Source organism: Megalobrama amblycephala, linkage group LG22 (genome assembly GCF_018812025.1).
Source record: "Megalobrama amblycephala isolate DHTTF-2021 linkage group LG22, ASM1881202v1, whole genome shotgun sequence".
In the NCBI taxonomy this organism is placed as follows: Eukaryota; Metazoa; Chordata; class Actinopteri; order Cypriniformes; family Xenocyprididae; genus Megalobrama; species Megalobrama amblycephala.
The window spans coordinates 23,061,039-23,079,432 of NC_063065.1; the positions used below are offsets into that span (position 1 = coordinate 23,061,039).

Genomic DNA, 18,394 nt, shown 5'->3' on the forward strand with positions numbered 1-18,394 from the left:
CGAGGGGCTCTGCATGTGCCACAGTTGTGGTGCGGCATTGAGGCAACGCCGCCGCCGTGAAAACGGAGATTGTAGCTCTTTTAGAGCGGCGAGAGCCGCTGGGAAAGCTCTTTTAGAAAGCGGCCTTAAGCCGCGGAAAATGCTCTTTAAACAGCGCCGGATGGCGGCAGGAGACGCGCTGAGAGGTGGCCGGAAGCGGGAAGCGGGCGGCTCGCTGTCTTCGTTCGGCGGTCTCAGCTCAGTCCGCTGCGGGAGCCTCTTCGACGGCGACGAGAACTTCTCCCAGGCGAGCTTCTTCCAGGTGGCGAAGGCTTCAGCCGGAGATCAGCGAAGAGTGATATGAAGTCGTCGCTGAAGGAGAGAGAACTGAAATCCTATGGCGAAGCACCTGCTTATATAGCTACCCCGCCCATTTCGGCGGGAATATTCGCGGGCTTTGTCGCCATAGGCCGCGCAGCTATGCCGCACTGTCATTGGTTCAACAACTTGTCTATGAGTGAACCAATGAGTTACGCTGCGTTATTGAAAAAGGCTTCAGTAACGGGGAAAAAGGAGACCTTTCCCATACGCAGTACGAGTGAAGTATCGAAAGGGAACTCCTGTTTTATTCAACAAATCTTTTAGTTATATCACGTTTGCATTGTTAGTGAAGATGAAAGCATTTGTTAGTGTGCACAAAATTAAGTTGCAATGATGAGATCACTGCTTTCATGTGCTCAACATTGTCTGTGATCGGCTACAATGTTCATCTGTGCAATCTTTCATGCCACGATCTAAATATAATGCCATAGATCTAAATGTAATGCAACACTTTTCACGATTAGTTAACCTTGAGAGCTGTAATAGTAAAAACGCGCTAAAAGAGAGAGTAATACTTGGATATTTTCATATGCAAAGATGTTAGTCAATCACAGCAATGGGCGTTCAGAGGCTAAAATCAGGGTAGGAGAAATGCCTTTTATTCATGAATTATGACAATTTTTGATGTAAAAATTTATCCATTTTTTTTTCCCATTTTTCATTTTTCAATCATTTAACTTACACATTCTTTTTGAATTGGAAAAAAAAACATTTGCATTATTCTATATATAAATTAATAGTGTATAGTGTTTTTTTTTTATAGAAAATATGAGTCATTCCATTTCCCTTTTTTGACATTACTTAAATCTTCACCATGGAAACACGGTTTGAGATATCCAATATCCATTCGCAATTTAACATCTTCAGTGTCTTAGCACCATGGTAAAAAATGTTTGGTCTGAATCGAATAAACCCCCTAGAAGTAGTAGTTTAAAATTCAGAGCTTGTTTATTCAAAAAATCCACATTCAAATCAAAATATCTGACTTCCTGTTGGTCATAGCTAATGACTGTAAATTAGAAAGTTGTCCAGCTTAATGAGACCAATATGTGTACTGAGTTTGGTGACTGTAGTTAACCCCCCCCCCCCCCCCCCCCCCACACACTTTTGCCAAAAGGTGGCGCTATAGAGTCCCTCCTCCCCACCCGCTTCTACGGTTTTTCCCATGTCTACTGGTTGACATCTCTGACATGTGTATGGAGTTTCATGTAATTTGAAGCATGTTAACAGTATCAAAAGCATCCAAAATGAATTTTAAAGTTTGATGTGTTGCCATGGCAGTAGTGTTTGAGTAATCACAAAATTATTTTCAAAGGTCTACATTCATTGTGTCTTGAAATTATTCTGAAGAAGGTTGAAGCAAATTGGATAAAAATAAGAGGGTGATCTCAAAGCATATTGAAAGTGACACACTTCCTGCTGCCAGTTGGTGGTGCTATAACTTTATTGTGTAATGAGTCTTTAACTAAAAAAAGTATTCTGAATTTGCGCTCTCTAGTGTTGAATGTAATAATTGCAATTGCGCAGTAAAGTGTTCAAGGTAAGCTCCGATCTGAGTGTCTGTCTCATGTTATGTAAGTGCACAAACATAACAAAACTGGCGACGATAATTGAAAGGAACCTGTTGTGCAGCAAATTACTAAGGCTGGAAGCATTTGTGTCTTGCCTACCGTGAAAGAGATGCAGAATATGTCTGCTACGGATGGTGAAGGGCACCCGTAGGCCTAACGAATCGTGAGTAAACTGCATCAGAGCTGTTAAAAGGAGATATACATTAATCGACTAAAACAAAAGAAGAAACGAAAATGTCTGGGTGTGTCGGACAAATGGATGCTTTTGACAGTACAGCGGAAGACTGGGCGACATATGTGGAGAGAGTTGAACAGTATTGTTTAGCCAATGACATCGGGAACGAGAGAAAAGTTGCCGTTCTCTTGAGTGTAATGGGGGCGAAAACATACAACCTCTTGCGCAGTTTAACTGCACCAGTAAAACCAGCTGAGAAAACATTTAAAGAAATTTTTGATGTGCTTCAAATGCATTTGAATTCAAAGCCCTTGATAATCGTGGAACATTTTCGCTTTCATAAGCGTAATCAACAAAAGACAGAATCTCTTTCGGAGTACATGGCAGAGCTCCGGAAGCTCGCAGAACACTGCCAGTTTGGCGATGGGTTGTCTAACGTGCTCAGAGATAGGCTTGTTTGCGGTCTGCACAGTGAGAGCATGCAAAAGAGGCTGCTTACAGAGAGAGAACTCACTCTGACACGAGCACTAGAGATCGCAGTCTCTATGGAGACAGCCGCAAAAGACGCGCTGGAATTGCAAAGAAAGGCTTCAGCTGAATGTCACGTAAACAAATTTGCAACAAAGCAAAGTGACAAAATGTTGGTATGTTTCAAATGTGGTAAGAAGTCACATAATCCTGCTGAATGCTGGTTTAAAAACAAGGAGTGCAGACAATGTAACAGAAAGGGACACATACAGAAAATGTGTAAAACAAAACTCTGATATGGCAGGCTTCTCATATATTGCGCTTCATTCTCTTAAAGAGACAGATCACAAAATTATCTGGGTGACTCCTATTATTGAAGGAGTAAAATTGAAGACGGAACTTGACACAGGATCAGCGCTGTCAATAATTTCATACAAGGATTACAAAGGCCATTTCGACAAACTGAAATTGAGGCGCACTTCCGTAATGCTTAAGACCTACACAGGAGAGAAAATTGCTCCAATGGGATGAAGGAGTGGATACTGGAATCCACTGCTGCTTCAATATATATATTTTAAGTTATTAATCAACATTTATCTTTCTGTTAAATTATTTGAATGACTTCTTCAACGTATGTTAAAGCATTTATTTTCCTTTTCAAACACTAGAAAATAATTTTGAATATTGTCTGTACCTCTCACTGAGAGAAAAGAACATGTTATCAGTATGCTTTGGGAAAGTTTCCTGCTCAGAGCAGAGCTCAGATCCACTTCAACCTTGAAGAAGCTATGAAACGTGTATATGTGTATGTGCGCTTAGTGTTCTGTGCAGGTCCTTTGTACTGGTGGACAACTGGCACTCTGCTTGAGACCAGCAGATGCCATGTCATGACCCCAAAAGGACATCCGGTACCTAAATCCAGAGTCCCCTCGTCAGCATCGTGACGAATGGAGATATGCTTCTGACTATCTGTCCATGTGTGGAAAATGACCAAATTTGTCTATTTTCCTTAGCCAATCAGAATCATTCGACCTGAAGTAATGATGTAGTTAGTGGACTCTGTTAGAGTATAATTGTTATGGAACGTTACTTTAAAAAAGTAATTAGTTATAGTTACTAGTTACTTCTCACAAATAGTAACGGAGTTAGTAACTGAGTTACATCATTATAAAAGTAACTAATTACCAGGGAAAGTAACTATTGCGTTACTTTAAAAAAAAATAAAAATAAAAATATGCCAAATAAATTGAATGCCCCCAATATTACATATAAGTCTAAGAATAAATAATTTTTGATGCGACTCCTGACTCATGATCCGCTCTTGCTCACGACATGAAATTTCTCTGTACTGTGTTGGTAGCCATTAAAGAAAATGTAGTTTCATATTTATGTTTAAATAGTCCTATGTTATGTTTTAAATCCATTTATTCGAATATGAAAAGTGAACAGCATGATGCATCATAAGATGCGCAAATATATCGGGAGACATGGAGTGGGTCAGAGTTTGACCACTTCATTAAGTTTTGCTTTGTAGAAAGCCTTTCTTTAAAGTGAATTTCATTTTGTAAAAAATTGTATCTTAATTTTAATCAATATTTCATCAACCAATTGCTTGGATTTAATATATAACAAGCAAATATAGCAGACAATAAAATCATGACGTGGAGGCGCGGGCGCGATCACTGGCGCGTGAACTGGAGCGCGTCTTACAGGCTAAATGAACCGAAACTCAGAGGCTGCTTGCCTCGCAGACATGAGAAATATATCTGTAGAATGCTTGAAATATCTACTTTAACGAAAATGAAGTAATTAAAAACGAAAAGAAAGAGGCTACTCTGATTATGTAGCCTAATTCGAATGAAATGTGCATTATCTCTCTAGGCGCGTCCATATGAGCAGATGATCAGCAATGAGAATCAGCAATGTCAACTTCATCTTTGCAGCTGACACTGATTCAGAAAACATTACTTTATTAATAAACAATTAAAATGTCTCCTTGCTGTTTTTGTCACACTCATAATCATTTCTTTTGCCGGTTCTTTATGACAATTATGCGTGCCCTCGAGTGCTATATAGCCTCGCTCCTTATTATGGTTTATTCTCTCCAGTATTTAAGAAATTAAATTAATATAAATGTGATTAGTCAACTAATAGCTTAAATGAACAACTACTAGTAGACTAGAAAAAAAACTCATTTCACATTTTCGATCAAGCTTAAAAAAGGGTATTCTGGTTTGAGCTCGCGCTTTGCGCGCATATGCTCTGACAGACACACACACAGCGCATCATACATTATTATCAGTTTAAAATTATATTTGTGTATGACTAACCACAGCACACACCAGAGAAAAAAACTTTGCAGGTCCTATGGCTGAGAGAGAGCTTACTCGGATGAAAACCGCTTCAGTGAGCTCAATTATAGTAACGCGGCATTTTTTTTGCCAGTAACGGTAACGGCGTTGTAACGGGAGAAAAAGTAATTTGTTTGATTACTCGTTACTGAAAAAAGTAACTGCGTTAGTAACGCCGTTTATTTATAACGCCGTTATTCCCATCACTGGTGGCAATGCAGTTAAATAATGCTCTAGAGGCCCATAATATCTGTGATAAATTTCAGTCTGGCTTTCGTAAAAACCATTCAAATGAAACGGCCCTCCTTAGGGTTTCAAATGATATTTTGATGTCTGCTGATTCTGGTGAATGTTCTGTGCTGGTCTTGCTAGATCTTAGCGCAGCGTTTGACACTGTTGACCACTGCACTCTGATTGACTCTCCGGAGGGCATCTCTGGACTGGTTTTCTTATCTTTCTGACAGGAGTTTTGCTGTGTCCATAGGTTCATTCATGTCAAAATCTGTTTCATTGTCCTGTGGTGTGCCACAGGGTTCTGTGCTCGGACCCATGCTTTTTAACACTCTGAGGTCTGAAAACGCGCCGGCGTGTTTTGCAGTTTTTTTTTCACATTGCAGCAAAACAGACTTAAAATACTCCGTCATTTTTTGTCATAGAGACATAAGTAATATATCAATTGAAACTATAGAATATCTTCTTTTATTTGTATACACTCAGAGTAAAAACAAAATGTTGTGCTTTTTGTAAAATAAAGAAAACTAACATGATGCGTGATTTCTCCTCTCCCTCTGAACGAAGTCCAATCTGATAGTTCTCAGAAAATGAACTGTAACTTAGTGAATACTAATCACAGAAAAAATTAAACTTATGTCTAAAAAAAACGTTAAGATGTCAGGTTTTAAATCATGTAAGTCAAATCGAAAAAAAACCTTCTGTGTTTATGTAATCTGTATGAAAAGAGAGCCATGTCAGAAGTCCGTGATTCAGCTCATTATCTGCTAATGCGGCCACGCCCACGGAGCCAGCGCTATTCAGACGCAAATTCAGAGGCAATACATGCATTCATCGTCTCAATCGTGTATTTATTGTCTTGAAAAGGGTTTATCTGGATGTAAAAGTCATGGTTAGCGAGCTCTAGAAGACATGCAGTTAGTTCCTGTTTTCTTTTATTCTATAGATTAATTTTAGATGAGTTTTTTGTTTATTTAGCGCCCTCCGGCTGCAGTATGAATTGGAAACTCCATTCATGGAATAGCCTCTTCTTCTTTTAGATGAATTTGTGGACTAAAAATGCACAGAGAGTGCCCTCCGACTTCAAGTATGAATTGAAAACACCAGCGCTCATAGTAATGACAATGAATATTAAATAAATATAACTCCTCTGTATAGAAAATTGACATAAGCATATGAGAATCCAATATTTCTCCAAATGTGCATGCTTTTAAACTAAAAGCCTATATTCAGACTCTTTGCATCACAGAAATACATTATATTTTAAAGTATAATATAAAACCATTACTTTATATTGTAATAATATTTTTCTGTATGTTTCATATATCATGATGAGCTTGAGACATCACAGAAGGTTTTTTCACAGCCTACCTGACTGAAATGCCTCATTAATATGCAAGTCATTTCAGCTCATTACTATGCAATTCTTTTGTCTTTTCAGGTGAGAATGGCCCATTATTCAGTGGTGATTCACGCCTCCACGCATACTGTGTTTCTTGGCAAAAAGTGTCTTACAAAAACTAAATCAATATATTGTTTTATATGAAGGAGTAGGCAGCATAATTTTTACATAATTTTGAAGCAAAAACTCTAGTTTACAACCTCCAATACCCTAAAGTATTGTAAACACAGATTTACTATACTTTTTTTGGCCTTATTTCAGTGACTAAAGTTTTTTGTTTTTTCAATAACCACGCATAAATGTTATTCCTTCAAAAACACAAACATGTACATACATGTTCCTCACATATTATTGTAGCCTAGTTTGTGCTGAATACAGTGTAATGACACTTTTTCCATTAATATGTTTATGAACAACTGAAAAAAGCACAAATGTCAGGGCATGTCAAAACTTCTCCAAGCCCCAAATCAGCCTCAGACTCCAGAGGGTTAACCTATATGCTTCCCCTTGTCAAGATAATTTGCAGTTTCAAAATAATATCTTCATTTCAATTATATATGTTTTTTAGTCCTGGTAGACTAGACAAACTGTCTCGTGCAGGATTGTTTAGTCTCCATTAACAATTGGATGGCAGACAATTTTCTGCAACTTAATACAGATAAAACTGAGGTGTTGATTATTGCCCCAGACAACATTACCCCTAAGATTAGGCAGGTCATTGGTGGTCTTTCATCCTCTGATTGTGGTGACATAAGAAATTTGGGTGTCATTTTTAACATATCAATGTGTCTTAACAGTCATGTAAAGTCTGTAGTTCGTTCCTGTTTTTTCCATCTCAGGAACATTGCTAAAATTAGATCTATGATTTCGAAAAAAGAAATGGAGATGCTTGTTCATGCTTTTATTTCTTCACGATTGGATTATTGTAATGCTTTGTACACGTTTAAACAAAGGTTCTATGGATCGATTACAAGTTGTACAGAATGTAGCTGCCAGGCTTTTGACTAGGTCCAGCAGGAGGTCACATATTACTCCTGTGCTTTAAGCTCTTCACTGGTTTCCTATTCATTTTAAAGTGCACTTTTAGTTATTACTTACAAGGCCTTGCATGGTCAAGCACCCTCGTATATACAGGATCTTTTACATGCACACACCCCTGGTCGGTCTCTAAGGTCTTCAGGCCAAGACCTTTTAACTATCCCCAGAACACGTCTTAAGACAATGGGTGATCCTGCTTTCTGTGTAGTGGCTCCAAGACTCTGGAACTCTCTTCCTTTCAAGTTGAGAACTATTGGTTCGGTGGAGTCTTTTAAAAAAACATCTAAAGACGCATCTTTTTGGACAAGCTTTTAATTAACTACTCAATTTGCCTTTTTTATACTGATGATACTGTAGAGTATATTTATTTTTATTTATCTTATTTGTTATTTTTATTGTAAAGCACTTTGTAACGCTCCTTGTCTGTGAAAAGTGCTATATAAATAAACTTTACTTACTTACTTACAGAACCCTGACATCTGCATATGTAATGTTCCCTTGTTATAATCTATGAAATGTGTTTAACTTTTGATAATGTGATTGGGTTTGATTTAGGGCTGCACGATTAATCGCATGCTATTCTCACGCGCATTTCGTCAGTAAAGCTGGTTCCCTGATTACCGCTAAATCGCCATCACCTGTTTTTAAACAGAGCGCCTTTTAATAGACGGAGCCGTAGTTCACGGACAAGCCACGCAATATCGCGTTCATTATCGCAGGCGATTCATCTGCGACATGAACGCGATATTGCGTGGCTTTTCAGTGACCTACGGCTCTGTCTATTAAATGCCGCTTCATTTGAAAGCAGGTGATGGCGATTTAGCGGTAATCAGGGAACCGGCTTTACTGACGAAATGCGCGTGAGAATAGCATGCGATTAATCGTGCAGCCCTAGTTTGATTCATGTTTTCTTTTTTTGTTATTTCCTGTAAAATTAGGTGAATAATCTGTATATTAAGTATTTAATATGTTTGTTACCAAAGTAATCATGTTTTAATTTCCTGAATGTTGAAATATAGTGTATTAGAGTAAACGGCACAGTATTATCGTTAGAAAGGATGAGTTCTAAAACTTATCCACAATTTATGATATGCAAATAAGGTCAATCCTCAAAGACAAAGAACTACTTTGCCACCTAAAACTGTCAGTTTCAGGGTTAGCTGTGACACTATCAAGGAGCACCAATCTGAGTGACCTATACATGACTTTTTGTACTCACATAATGATTCTTATTACCGTGCCCAGAATATCATTCTGATTAATATTAAATTGTTACTGTTTATGGACAAAACAGTGATAACATAGTAGAACTGAAAGATATTTGTATGAGAGATTCAGTGGTTCCTTCAAGGTTCCTTAAATTGATAAATATTCACAAATCAAGTAATTAAGATTGATACTAATTAATCAATTTTAATCCTTTGAGCAAAAAATTCCCTATATTCTAATACAAAAATCTAATAGTATAAGCACATCTTTTATAGAAATGTTGTTCTGAATACCTGAGATCAAGCTGTGCCTTTCCACTATTAAGCATTAGTGGCTTATCCATAGACCAGTTACTCTTCACAGACACACAGCTAGACTCTGGGTTTGAGCTCTTCTGCTGGACTGAACTGTAATGAGATAATATTAATATAAACACATTCATATATCATCAAATAGCACTTTTGACAAGAAACTTTATTATATTTATATTTAATATTTCATGTTGATATTCAAACAAACAGACTGACAAAAAGCTACACTTTTTTTCTGTAAATTGTTTCTATGATCTGTGATCTGGAGATGTCACATGTTCTACTTTGTACTGATGATACTGTAGAGTTTATTTATTTTTATTTATCTTATTTGTTATTTTTATTGTAAAGCACTTTGTGACCCTCCTTGTCTGTGAAAAGTGCTATATAAATAAACTTTACTTACTTACTTACTTACTTACTTACAGAACCCTGACATCTGCATATGTTCCCTCGTTATAATCTATGAAATGTGTATAACCACAATTTATGATATGCAAATAAGGTCAGTCCTCAAGATAAAGAACTACTTTGCCACCTAAAACTGTCAGTTTCAGGGTTAGCTGTGACACTATCAAGGAGCACCAATCTGAGTGACCTATACGTGACTCCACCGCTGCTCACCTTTTTGTACTCACATAATGATTCTTACTACCGTGCCCAGAATATCATTCTGATTAATATTAAATTGTTACTGTTTATGGACAAAACAGTGATAACATAGTAGAACTGAAAGATATTTGTATGAGAGATTCAATGGTTCCTTCCAGGTTCCTTAAATTGATAAATATTCCCAAATCAAGTAATTGAGATTGATACTAATTAATCAATTTTAATCCTTTGAGCAAAAAAAAAAAATCCCTATATTATACTCTAATACAAAAATCTAATAGTATAAGCACATCTTTTATAGAAATGTTGTTCTGAATACCTGAGATCAAGCTGTGCGTTTCCACTATTAAGCATTAGTGGCTTATCCATAGACCAGTTACTCTTCACAGACACACAGCTAGACTCTGGGTTTGAGCTCTTCTGCTGGACTGAACTGTAATGAGATAATATTAATATAAACACGTTCATATATCATCAAATAGCACTTTTGACAAGAAACCTTATTATATTTCTATTTAATATTTCATGTTAATATTCAAACAAACAGACTGACAAAAGCTACACATTTTTTCTTCTGTAAATTGTTTCTATGATTTGTTATCTGGAGATGTCACATGTTCTACTTTGTACTGATGATACTGTAGAGTATATTTATTTTTATTTATCTTATTTGTTATTTTTATTGTAAAGCACTTTGTGACCCTCCTTGTCTGTGAAAAGTGCTATATAAATAAATTTTACTTACTTACTTACAGAACCCTGACATCTGCATATGTAATGTTCCCTCGTTATAATCTATGAAATGTGTTTAACTTTTGATAATGTGATTGGGTTTGATTCATGTTTTCTTTTTTGTTATTTCCTATAAAATTAGGTGAATAATCTGTATCTTAAGTATTTAATATGTTTGTTACCAAAGTAATCATGTTTTAATTTCCTGAATGTTGAAATATAGTGTATTCGACACAGTATTATCGTTAGAAAGGATGAGTTCTAAAATTTATCCACAATTTATGATATGCAAATAAGGTCAATCCTCAAGTCAAAGAACTTCTTTGCCACCTAAAACTGTCAGTTTCAGGGTTAGCTGTGACACTATCAAGGAGCACCAATCTGAGTGACCTATACGTGACTCCACCGCTGCTCACCTTTTTGTACTCACATAATGATTCTTACTACCGTGCCCAGAATATCATTCTGATTAATATTAAATTGTTACTGTTTATTGACAAAACAATGATAACATAGTAGAACTGAACGATATTTGTATGAGAGATTCAGTGGTTCCTTCAATGTTCCTTAAACTGATAAATATTCTCAAATCAAGTAATTAAGATTGATACTAATTAATTAATTTTAATCCTTTGAGCAAAAAATTCCCTATATTCTAATACAAAAATCTAATAGTATAAGCACATCTTTTATAGAAATGTTGTTCTGAATACCTGAGATCAAGCTGTGCGTTTCCACTATTAAGCATTAGTGGCTTATCCATAGACCAGTTACTCTTCACAGACACACAGCTAGACTCTGGGTTTGAGCTCTTCTGCTGGACTGAACTGTAATGAGATAATATTAATATAAACACATTCATATATCATCAAATAGCACTTTTGACAAGAAACTTTATTATATTTCTAGTTAATATTTCATACTGATATTCAAACAAACAGACATTGAGCCATTAGATTTTATCAAAATATCTTAATTTGTGTTCTGAAGATGAATAAAGGTCTTACGGGTGTATAACGATATGAGGGTGGGTAATAAATTACATTATTTTCATTTTTGGGTGAACTAACCCTTTAACTGATATAATGTTAATATGCCAACCTATACTAATATCGGTTCCCTTTCAGTCGGTCACGTTCGACGTACGTCAGTAGTGACCGACGAATTGGGATATCGCTAGAGAGCCCTATCAGCTTCGAGTGAACTAAAACAAGCCAATGGAATTGGCGTGCGATATTTGCATAATGCGCACCGCCCCCGACAGGTGTATATAAATAGGAAGCCGATGCAATCGCACTCTGTCTTTCGCTTCGGAGCCAACCGGTTGGTCTCTTCAGCTTTTAAGTCAGATTGTTCTTCAGCCTTTGAAGTGGTGCAGCACTTTCTGTTGGCGTTACAGCACAGCAGCGAGGTCGCGAGTTTCTCCAGGAGCCTGAGCATTGAGCTCTAAACTGCTGTTTTCACAGCAACCCTTTGCCCGTTGAGCGCGCTGTAGAAAGAGCGGTTGCGATTTGGGCCGGTTCCTGCATTGTGTTCGGGGAGTGGTGTACCCGAACACATCGTGACACTCCCTGCGTGCTTCAGCACGAGAGAGCTGTAATTCCCCTTCTGAAAGAGCTTCACAGACGAACCCTGCGTCTTTACAAAGATGTCATTTTGTCTGTGCGTTACTGGGTGCGGTCGTTCCCTGGTCCCTGCTGATGGGCACAATCGCTGCATCACGTGTTTGGGCGTTCAGCACGCTGAAGCAGCTTTTGTGGATAGCTCATGTTCCCATTGCGGGAACATGACTATCACAGTGCTGAGGTCTAGACTCTCGTTCCTGAAGTCTCAGGTAGCGGGGGTCCCCTCCCCTATGCCCCGTTCGGCCGTTTTTTCCGGCTCCGGCCGGAATGACGGTTCAAAGGTGTGTAGGCAGGGTGACCTGAGGATTACCGTCAGGGCTTCCCCGCCGAGCTCCGCTCCTCGGGCCCCTGCCGCCTCAGCAGCACTGCAACCCGTCGTGCCGCCATCGGTTTCCGCTGGGCCCTCTACGGACTATCCAGCCATTACCTTTGGTGCGCCTGCTGCGGATCAGATGTCGATCTCAGCATCGGAAGGTGAGCCCGAATCCTCGGGAGATGAAGACTCGGCTCCGTTGCCGCCCTCCGGGACGGTAGCGCCACCCGAGGCCGATCCCGAGTTGATGGCTGTGCTTTCCCGGGCGGCCGAGAGTGTCGGGCTCGTGTGGAACCCTCCACCCTGTCCCGGGCCCTCTCGGCTCGATGATTGGTACCTCGGGGCCGGTCGCGCTGGTCAACCCCAGCGCCCCGCCCCGATGCCATTCTTCCCGGAGGTGCAAGACGAGGTGACCAGATTCTGGCGAACGCCGTATAGCGCTCATGCTAGAACTGGTCCCTCATCCGCCTTCACCTCCCTGGATGCAGCTGTGTCCAACGGCCACCGGCTGGCGTGGTGAACCGCGTCTCCCGTCCCGGGCCTGTAAATTCTCCTCAGGACTGACTGAGAAAGCTTACAGAGCCTGTGGACAAGCTGCCTCTGCCCTGCATGCCATGGCCCTTTTGCAGGTGTACCAAGCAAAAGCGCTCTCGGAAATGCCCCAGGGAGGGCTTGACCAATAGCTGCTGGGGGAGCTGCGCGCTGCCACCGACCTCGCCCTCCGAGCGATGAAGGTGACAGCACGTTCTGTTGGTCATGCGATGTCTACGCTCGTAGTCCAGCAGCGCCACCTCTGGCTGACCCTGGCAGACATGAGGGAAACTGATAAACATCGGTTCCTGGACTCCCCCGTGTCCCCGGTCGGCCTTTTCAGCGACGCGGTGGAGAGCTTCGCCCAACAGTTCTCCGCCGCACAGAAGCAGGCTGAGACTATTAAACATGTCATGCCCCGGCGGTCCGCTGCTGCCTCCACCCTGCCGCCGGCGGCTCAGCCTCAGCCCGCTCGTCGCCGAGGGTGCCCGCCTGCGCCGTCCTCCGCCTCTGCTAAACCGGCAAAGCAGCAGCCTACACCCGCCAAACAGCAGAGTGCCGGTCGCGGTCGTGGCGCCCAGCCCGTCTCAGCCAAGCCAGGTGGTAAGCGATCGAGGAAGTCACGATCCTGAGACGGGCAACCTGGAGGGGAAGGATCCAGCTCTTCGGGAGAGACTTCCATCATCTCTTCCACCCCCGGAGGAGGGCCGGGGGAATTTGTGAATGTTGTCTGTCTCCCGCCGCTGGCTCTCCGGAGACCAGCGGTACCCACTTTTTCACAAAAAGAGCAGTTTCCCCAACCTCCAGGTCACAAGAGGGCACGCCTGTCAGTGTGTGACGCCCCACAAAAGCCTTGCCACTCGCAGCCCTTACTTCGCCAGCAGGTGGCAGTGTGATGGTGCAGGCCGCGTCCCGTGCGGCATCTCCCATACGCACTGCTGCCTCCCAGAGTCCGACCACACTCCGGGCCGCTCCCATGCCGTCCGAGTCGGGTCCCCGTACTCTGCCTCGCTGCCCCACCCCCGGTGCGTCTGTGGTGCCTTTGGTCCCGTTGGCTCAGTGTCTGGAAGCGTGGACTGCGCTTCCCAGCCCGTCCCGCTGGCTCATTCACACCATCAGACTCGGCTATGCGATTCAGTTCACCCGGCGTCCCCCGGTTTTCAGGGGTGTCCACTCAGGTGTCGTTGGACAATGCACCTGTTCTCTGGGCGGAGATTGCTGTCCTCCTGGCAAAGGATGCAATCGAGCCGGTCCCTCCAGCCGAGATGAGGTCGGGGTTTTACAGCGCCTACTTCATTGTACCGAAAAAGGGCGGTGGGCTACGGCCAATCCTGGATCTGCGCGTCTTGAACCGGTACCTTCACAAGTTGCCGTTCAAGATGCTCACGCAGAAGTGCATTTTTGAATGCATCCGTCCCCAGGATTGGTTTGCAGCGATCGACCTGAAGGACACGTACTTTCATGTCTCGATTCTGCCTCGCCACAGACCCTTCCTACGGTTTGCGTTCGAGGGTCGAGCATATCAGTACAAAGTCCTACCCTTCGGGCTGGCTCTGTCGCCCCGCGTCTTCACAAAGGTTGCGGAGGCGGCCATTGTTCCCCTCAAGGAACAAGGCGTTCATATTCTCAACTACCTCGACGACTGGTTGATCCTGGCCAGCTCGCGAGCGCAGTTGTGCGAACACAGGGATATGGTTTTAGCTCACCTCAGCCGGTTGGGGCTTTCCGGTCAACTGGGACAAGAGCAAACTCTCCCCCGGGCAGAGGATCTCTTATCTCGGTCTTGAGCTAGACTCGGTCGCCCGGACTGCGCGCCTCACCGAGGAACGCGTCCAGTCGGTGTTGACCTGCCTGAGCACGCTCAAGCGCAGGACAGTGGCTCCACTGAAACTATTTCAGAGGCTCCTGGGGCATATGGCATCTGCAGCCGCGGTAACGCTGCTCGGATTGCTCCATATGAGGCCGCTTCAACACTGGCTTCGCGGCCGGGTCCCGAGATGGGTGTGGCAGCGCGGTACGCTCCGTGTCCCCGTGACACCGAGCTGCCGTCGCACCCTCATCCGGTGGTCGGACCCCTCGTTCCTGCGGGCGGGAGTGCCCCTGGAACAGGTGTCCAGGCATGCTGTGGTCTCCACAGATGCCTCTGCCACCAGATGGGGGGCCACGTACAACGGGCATGCAGCATCGGGTCTGTGGACGGGGCCCCAACTGCATTGGCATATCAATTGCCTGGAGTTGCTAGCAGTACGTCTTGCACTGGGCTGCTTCAAGGAGCTGCTGTCAGACAAGCACGTACTGGTCCGCTCGGACAGCACTGTGGCCGTTGTGTACATCAACCGTCAAGGTGGTCTACGCTCCTGTCGCATGTCACAACTCGCCCGCCATCTCTTGCTGTGGAGTCAGAAGCATCTGAGGTCCCTTCGGGCCACTCATGTCCCAGGTGTGCTCAACCGTGCAGCCGACGAGCTCTCACGGCAGCCTCCACTTGCGGGCGAGTGGCGGCTCCACCCCCAGGCGGTCCAGCTGATTTGGCAGCATTTCGGCGAGGCCCAGGTAGACCCCGCTCTAAGTGTCGGCTTGCAATGCCATTCCCGCCCCCTGGGTCGGATGTGTGCATACTTTGACTCCAGTCGTGTTCCCCGCTTGGCGAACCCTGTCGAGTTCCTCCGCCTCCCCCTTTGGCTCGGACATTGCGGAGTGTCTGATGCCAGGCCTACATCCGTCGCTGACACTGTCTGTTGGCTGGGGTCCATATGTCGTGACTCCTCTACGTGAGCGGTCCCATATGTGTATCTTCCACGGTTTAAAACTCCCTACGGGCGAGTCCGTGTCTTTCCCTTAGCAGAGCCAGCTCTGCTGTCACCTGAGTCTCCCCCTACCCAGGTGGAGCCATCCCAGGGACTTCCATATGCGTACTGCCCCTCGGGCCAGTCCATATGTGTACTCTCCACGTAAATTCCTCCCCCATGGGTAGGTAGTGGCCTCCGCAGCGTCCCCTATGGGTTCGCTTTCCCAGTGTAGTCTAGTTTACTTAGTGGGTAGTTGTGGAACAGCAGTAGACTCTCTCGGCGTAAGCTCGCCCCCTTCACCGTTCCAGCTGTGCCATGGGCGGCCGAGCTTGCGCTGGGCACTGGAAGGGGTTTCGTAACTGTGGCGCTTTAGTTGGGATCCCAATTCGTCCGTCACTACTGACGTACGTCGAACGTGACCGACTGAAAGGGAACGTCTCGGTTACGTATGTAACCCTCGTTCCCTGAAGGAGGGAACTGAGACGTACGTCCCGTCGCCACAGTTTCTGTACCCTCGCTGCTGCGCGGACACCAGTTGTCTCCTCAGCGAAAAACAGAGTGCGATTGCATCTGCTTCCTATTTATATACACCTGTCGGGGGCGGTGCGCATTATGCAAGTATCGCACGCCAATTCCATTGGCTTGTTTTAGTTCACTCGAAGCGGATAGGGCTCTCTAGCGATATCCCAATTCGTCGGTCACTACTGACGTAACCGAGACGTTTTGTAACTTTATAATACACTGACAACCTCCAAAATCAAAACACTTTCTCAAAACAAGACCAGACAATGTGGGTATCCGAAGTGTCTTATAATCAGTGCATAATAAAGAAACTGGTCACCAGTTGTTGTTTATTTATTTATTTATTTATTTATTTTTTATCTCTCTAAAATCACCTTTCTTGGGGAGAAAATTTAAAACGGCTCTTCTGCAGCTTAGTGGCAGTTGTCCTTTATTCAAATTATCACTTGAAACTGCAAGTAAATCTTTTCTTCTTTTATTTTTCCTTTAAGAGCCTGCAATTTGTTTTGATTTAACTCTCAGGGGTTGTTAGTCGCGCTGGTGATACCACCTTGTTTTTTTCTTACTAGTGCGAAAGAGACTCAAAATACTCCGGCAATTTTGGGCATACAAATAAGAGTTCCCTTTCGAGGGAACGCACGCTGCATCGGAAGGACACTTTGGGGAACGCCTCCAGCATGACAGCGTCTGATATACGTATTGACCTAGTCCAATCTTGATTGGTGTTGCGTGATGACGTCACGTGTGCCGGCATCCCAAAAGCTACAAAGGTGAGCCGGTACAACAGTGTCAGGGTCAATCCATGAAATCAGTGCCTTTTGCATCCCTAAGAAATAATCAGACATAGTCTGTTCTATAACAACAAATAAATTTGTGATTTAAAAACATATCAATACTGTGTATTGTTTTATCAATATTACACCAAAGTAAAGTCAATTAAATATTATTTTAAATAATTAAAATTGCATTTATTCTCATAAGGGTAAGGTTTTTGGCCTGTACCTTGCTATGATTGTTCTTTTTCAGCAGGACTTTTAATTTGCAAACTGAATGCAAAATGATACAAAAATCACTTTTGCATATTGTTTTAAGTATAGTCTTATTGTCAAGCAATGTTTTAGCATAAGTATACATTATTTTTCATAAAATATATATCATTTTATCAGTGTCCCCTATTTCATGTCAGCCCTGTTACCCTCACCAAAGAACCCTATATAATTAATGGTACATTCCCATTCATCTCTAAACCAGGATGCCAACAGTTCAAATAAAAATAAGTTTCTCTCTCTCTTCTATAATTTTCTATTTTTTATGATATATGAGGTTTGACTGAGGGGGAATATCATGCAACGTCAAACCTGTTACCATTTTTTGAAGTATACATTTAAACGCTTATTTATTTAATGTAACAATCATTATCTACAAATAATATCCCTTTAAAGTGTACAAAATGTGCTTTTGTGATCTGGGGCCGTATTCACAAAACATTTTATCTTACCACTAAGAGTTCTCCTAAATAGCAGTAAAAGTTCTTAGCTAAGAGTTTTCTCTTATAAACCTATTCACAAAGCTGCTGAGACAAACTTTCACTAAGGAATGGACTGAAGTCTTAAGCTAAGAGTAAGTGCGGGGTTGACCTCGTTGCTATGGAGTATACACACAGTGATTGACTGATGGGGGAGGAGTCAGCAATTTAATCATAGAAATATCGTAGAATGAGGTGTCATGTTTCCACATTAAAATAAAGATTTTAAAATACAAATGTTGCCCTATTCAAATAAATATTTTTTAATAAAAATGTTGCCATAGTCAAAATAAAATGTTGCCATATTGTTGCCATAAAGGTTTTAAAATCTAGGTTCTAATTAAATTAAACTAATTAAACTAGTATATACAGTTAATTGTCCACCTCTTGGATGTCTGCATCTCAAGAGAATGCAGAATTCAAGCAACAGATTATGTTTTATAAAGTTTGGGAGAAACACAAATTCAAATGGTCTTTCTAATCAGCTCGAGAGGAGGAATATATACACAGATGAGAGCTGACTCGCCTATAATTACTTTGACAGTTTTCTGCATCCCTCCGCCACCCTGCTACGGACTCTCAGCTGGGGATATGGGGAGAACTTTGGGTTTAGGCTAAATTCCAAGCTC

The 18,394-nt window shown here is 42.3% G+C and overlaps 1 protein-coding gene across 1 annotated transcript in view; it reads right to left on the reverse strand.

Moving 5' to 3' along the window:
* The window catches only part of LOC125258304, a 725,453-nt gene that overhangs the window by 611,813 nt on the left and 95,246 nt on the right, over positions 1-18,394 (reverse strand). Inside the window, 3 exon segments of the mRNA XM_048175205.1 lie at positions 9,099-9,212; positions 10,048-10,161; positions 11,174-11,287. Of these exon segments, the coding sequence (XP_048031162.1) occupies positions 9,099-9,212; positions 10,048-10,161; positions 11,174-11,287 (342 nt within the window).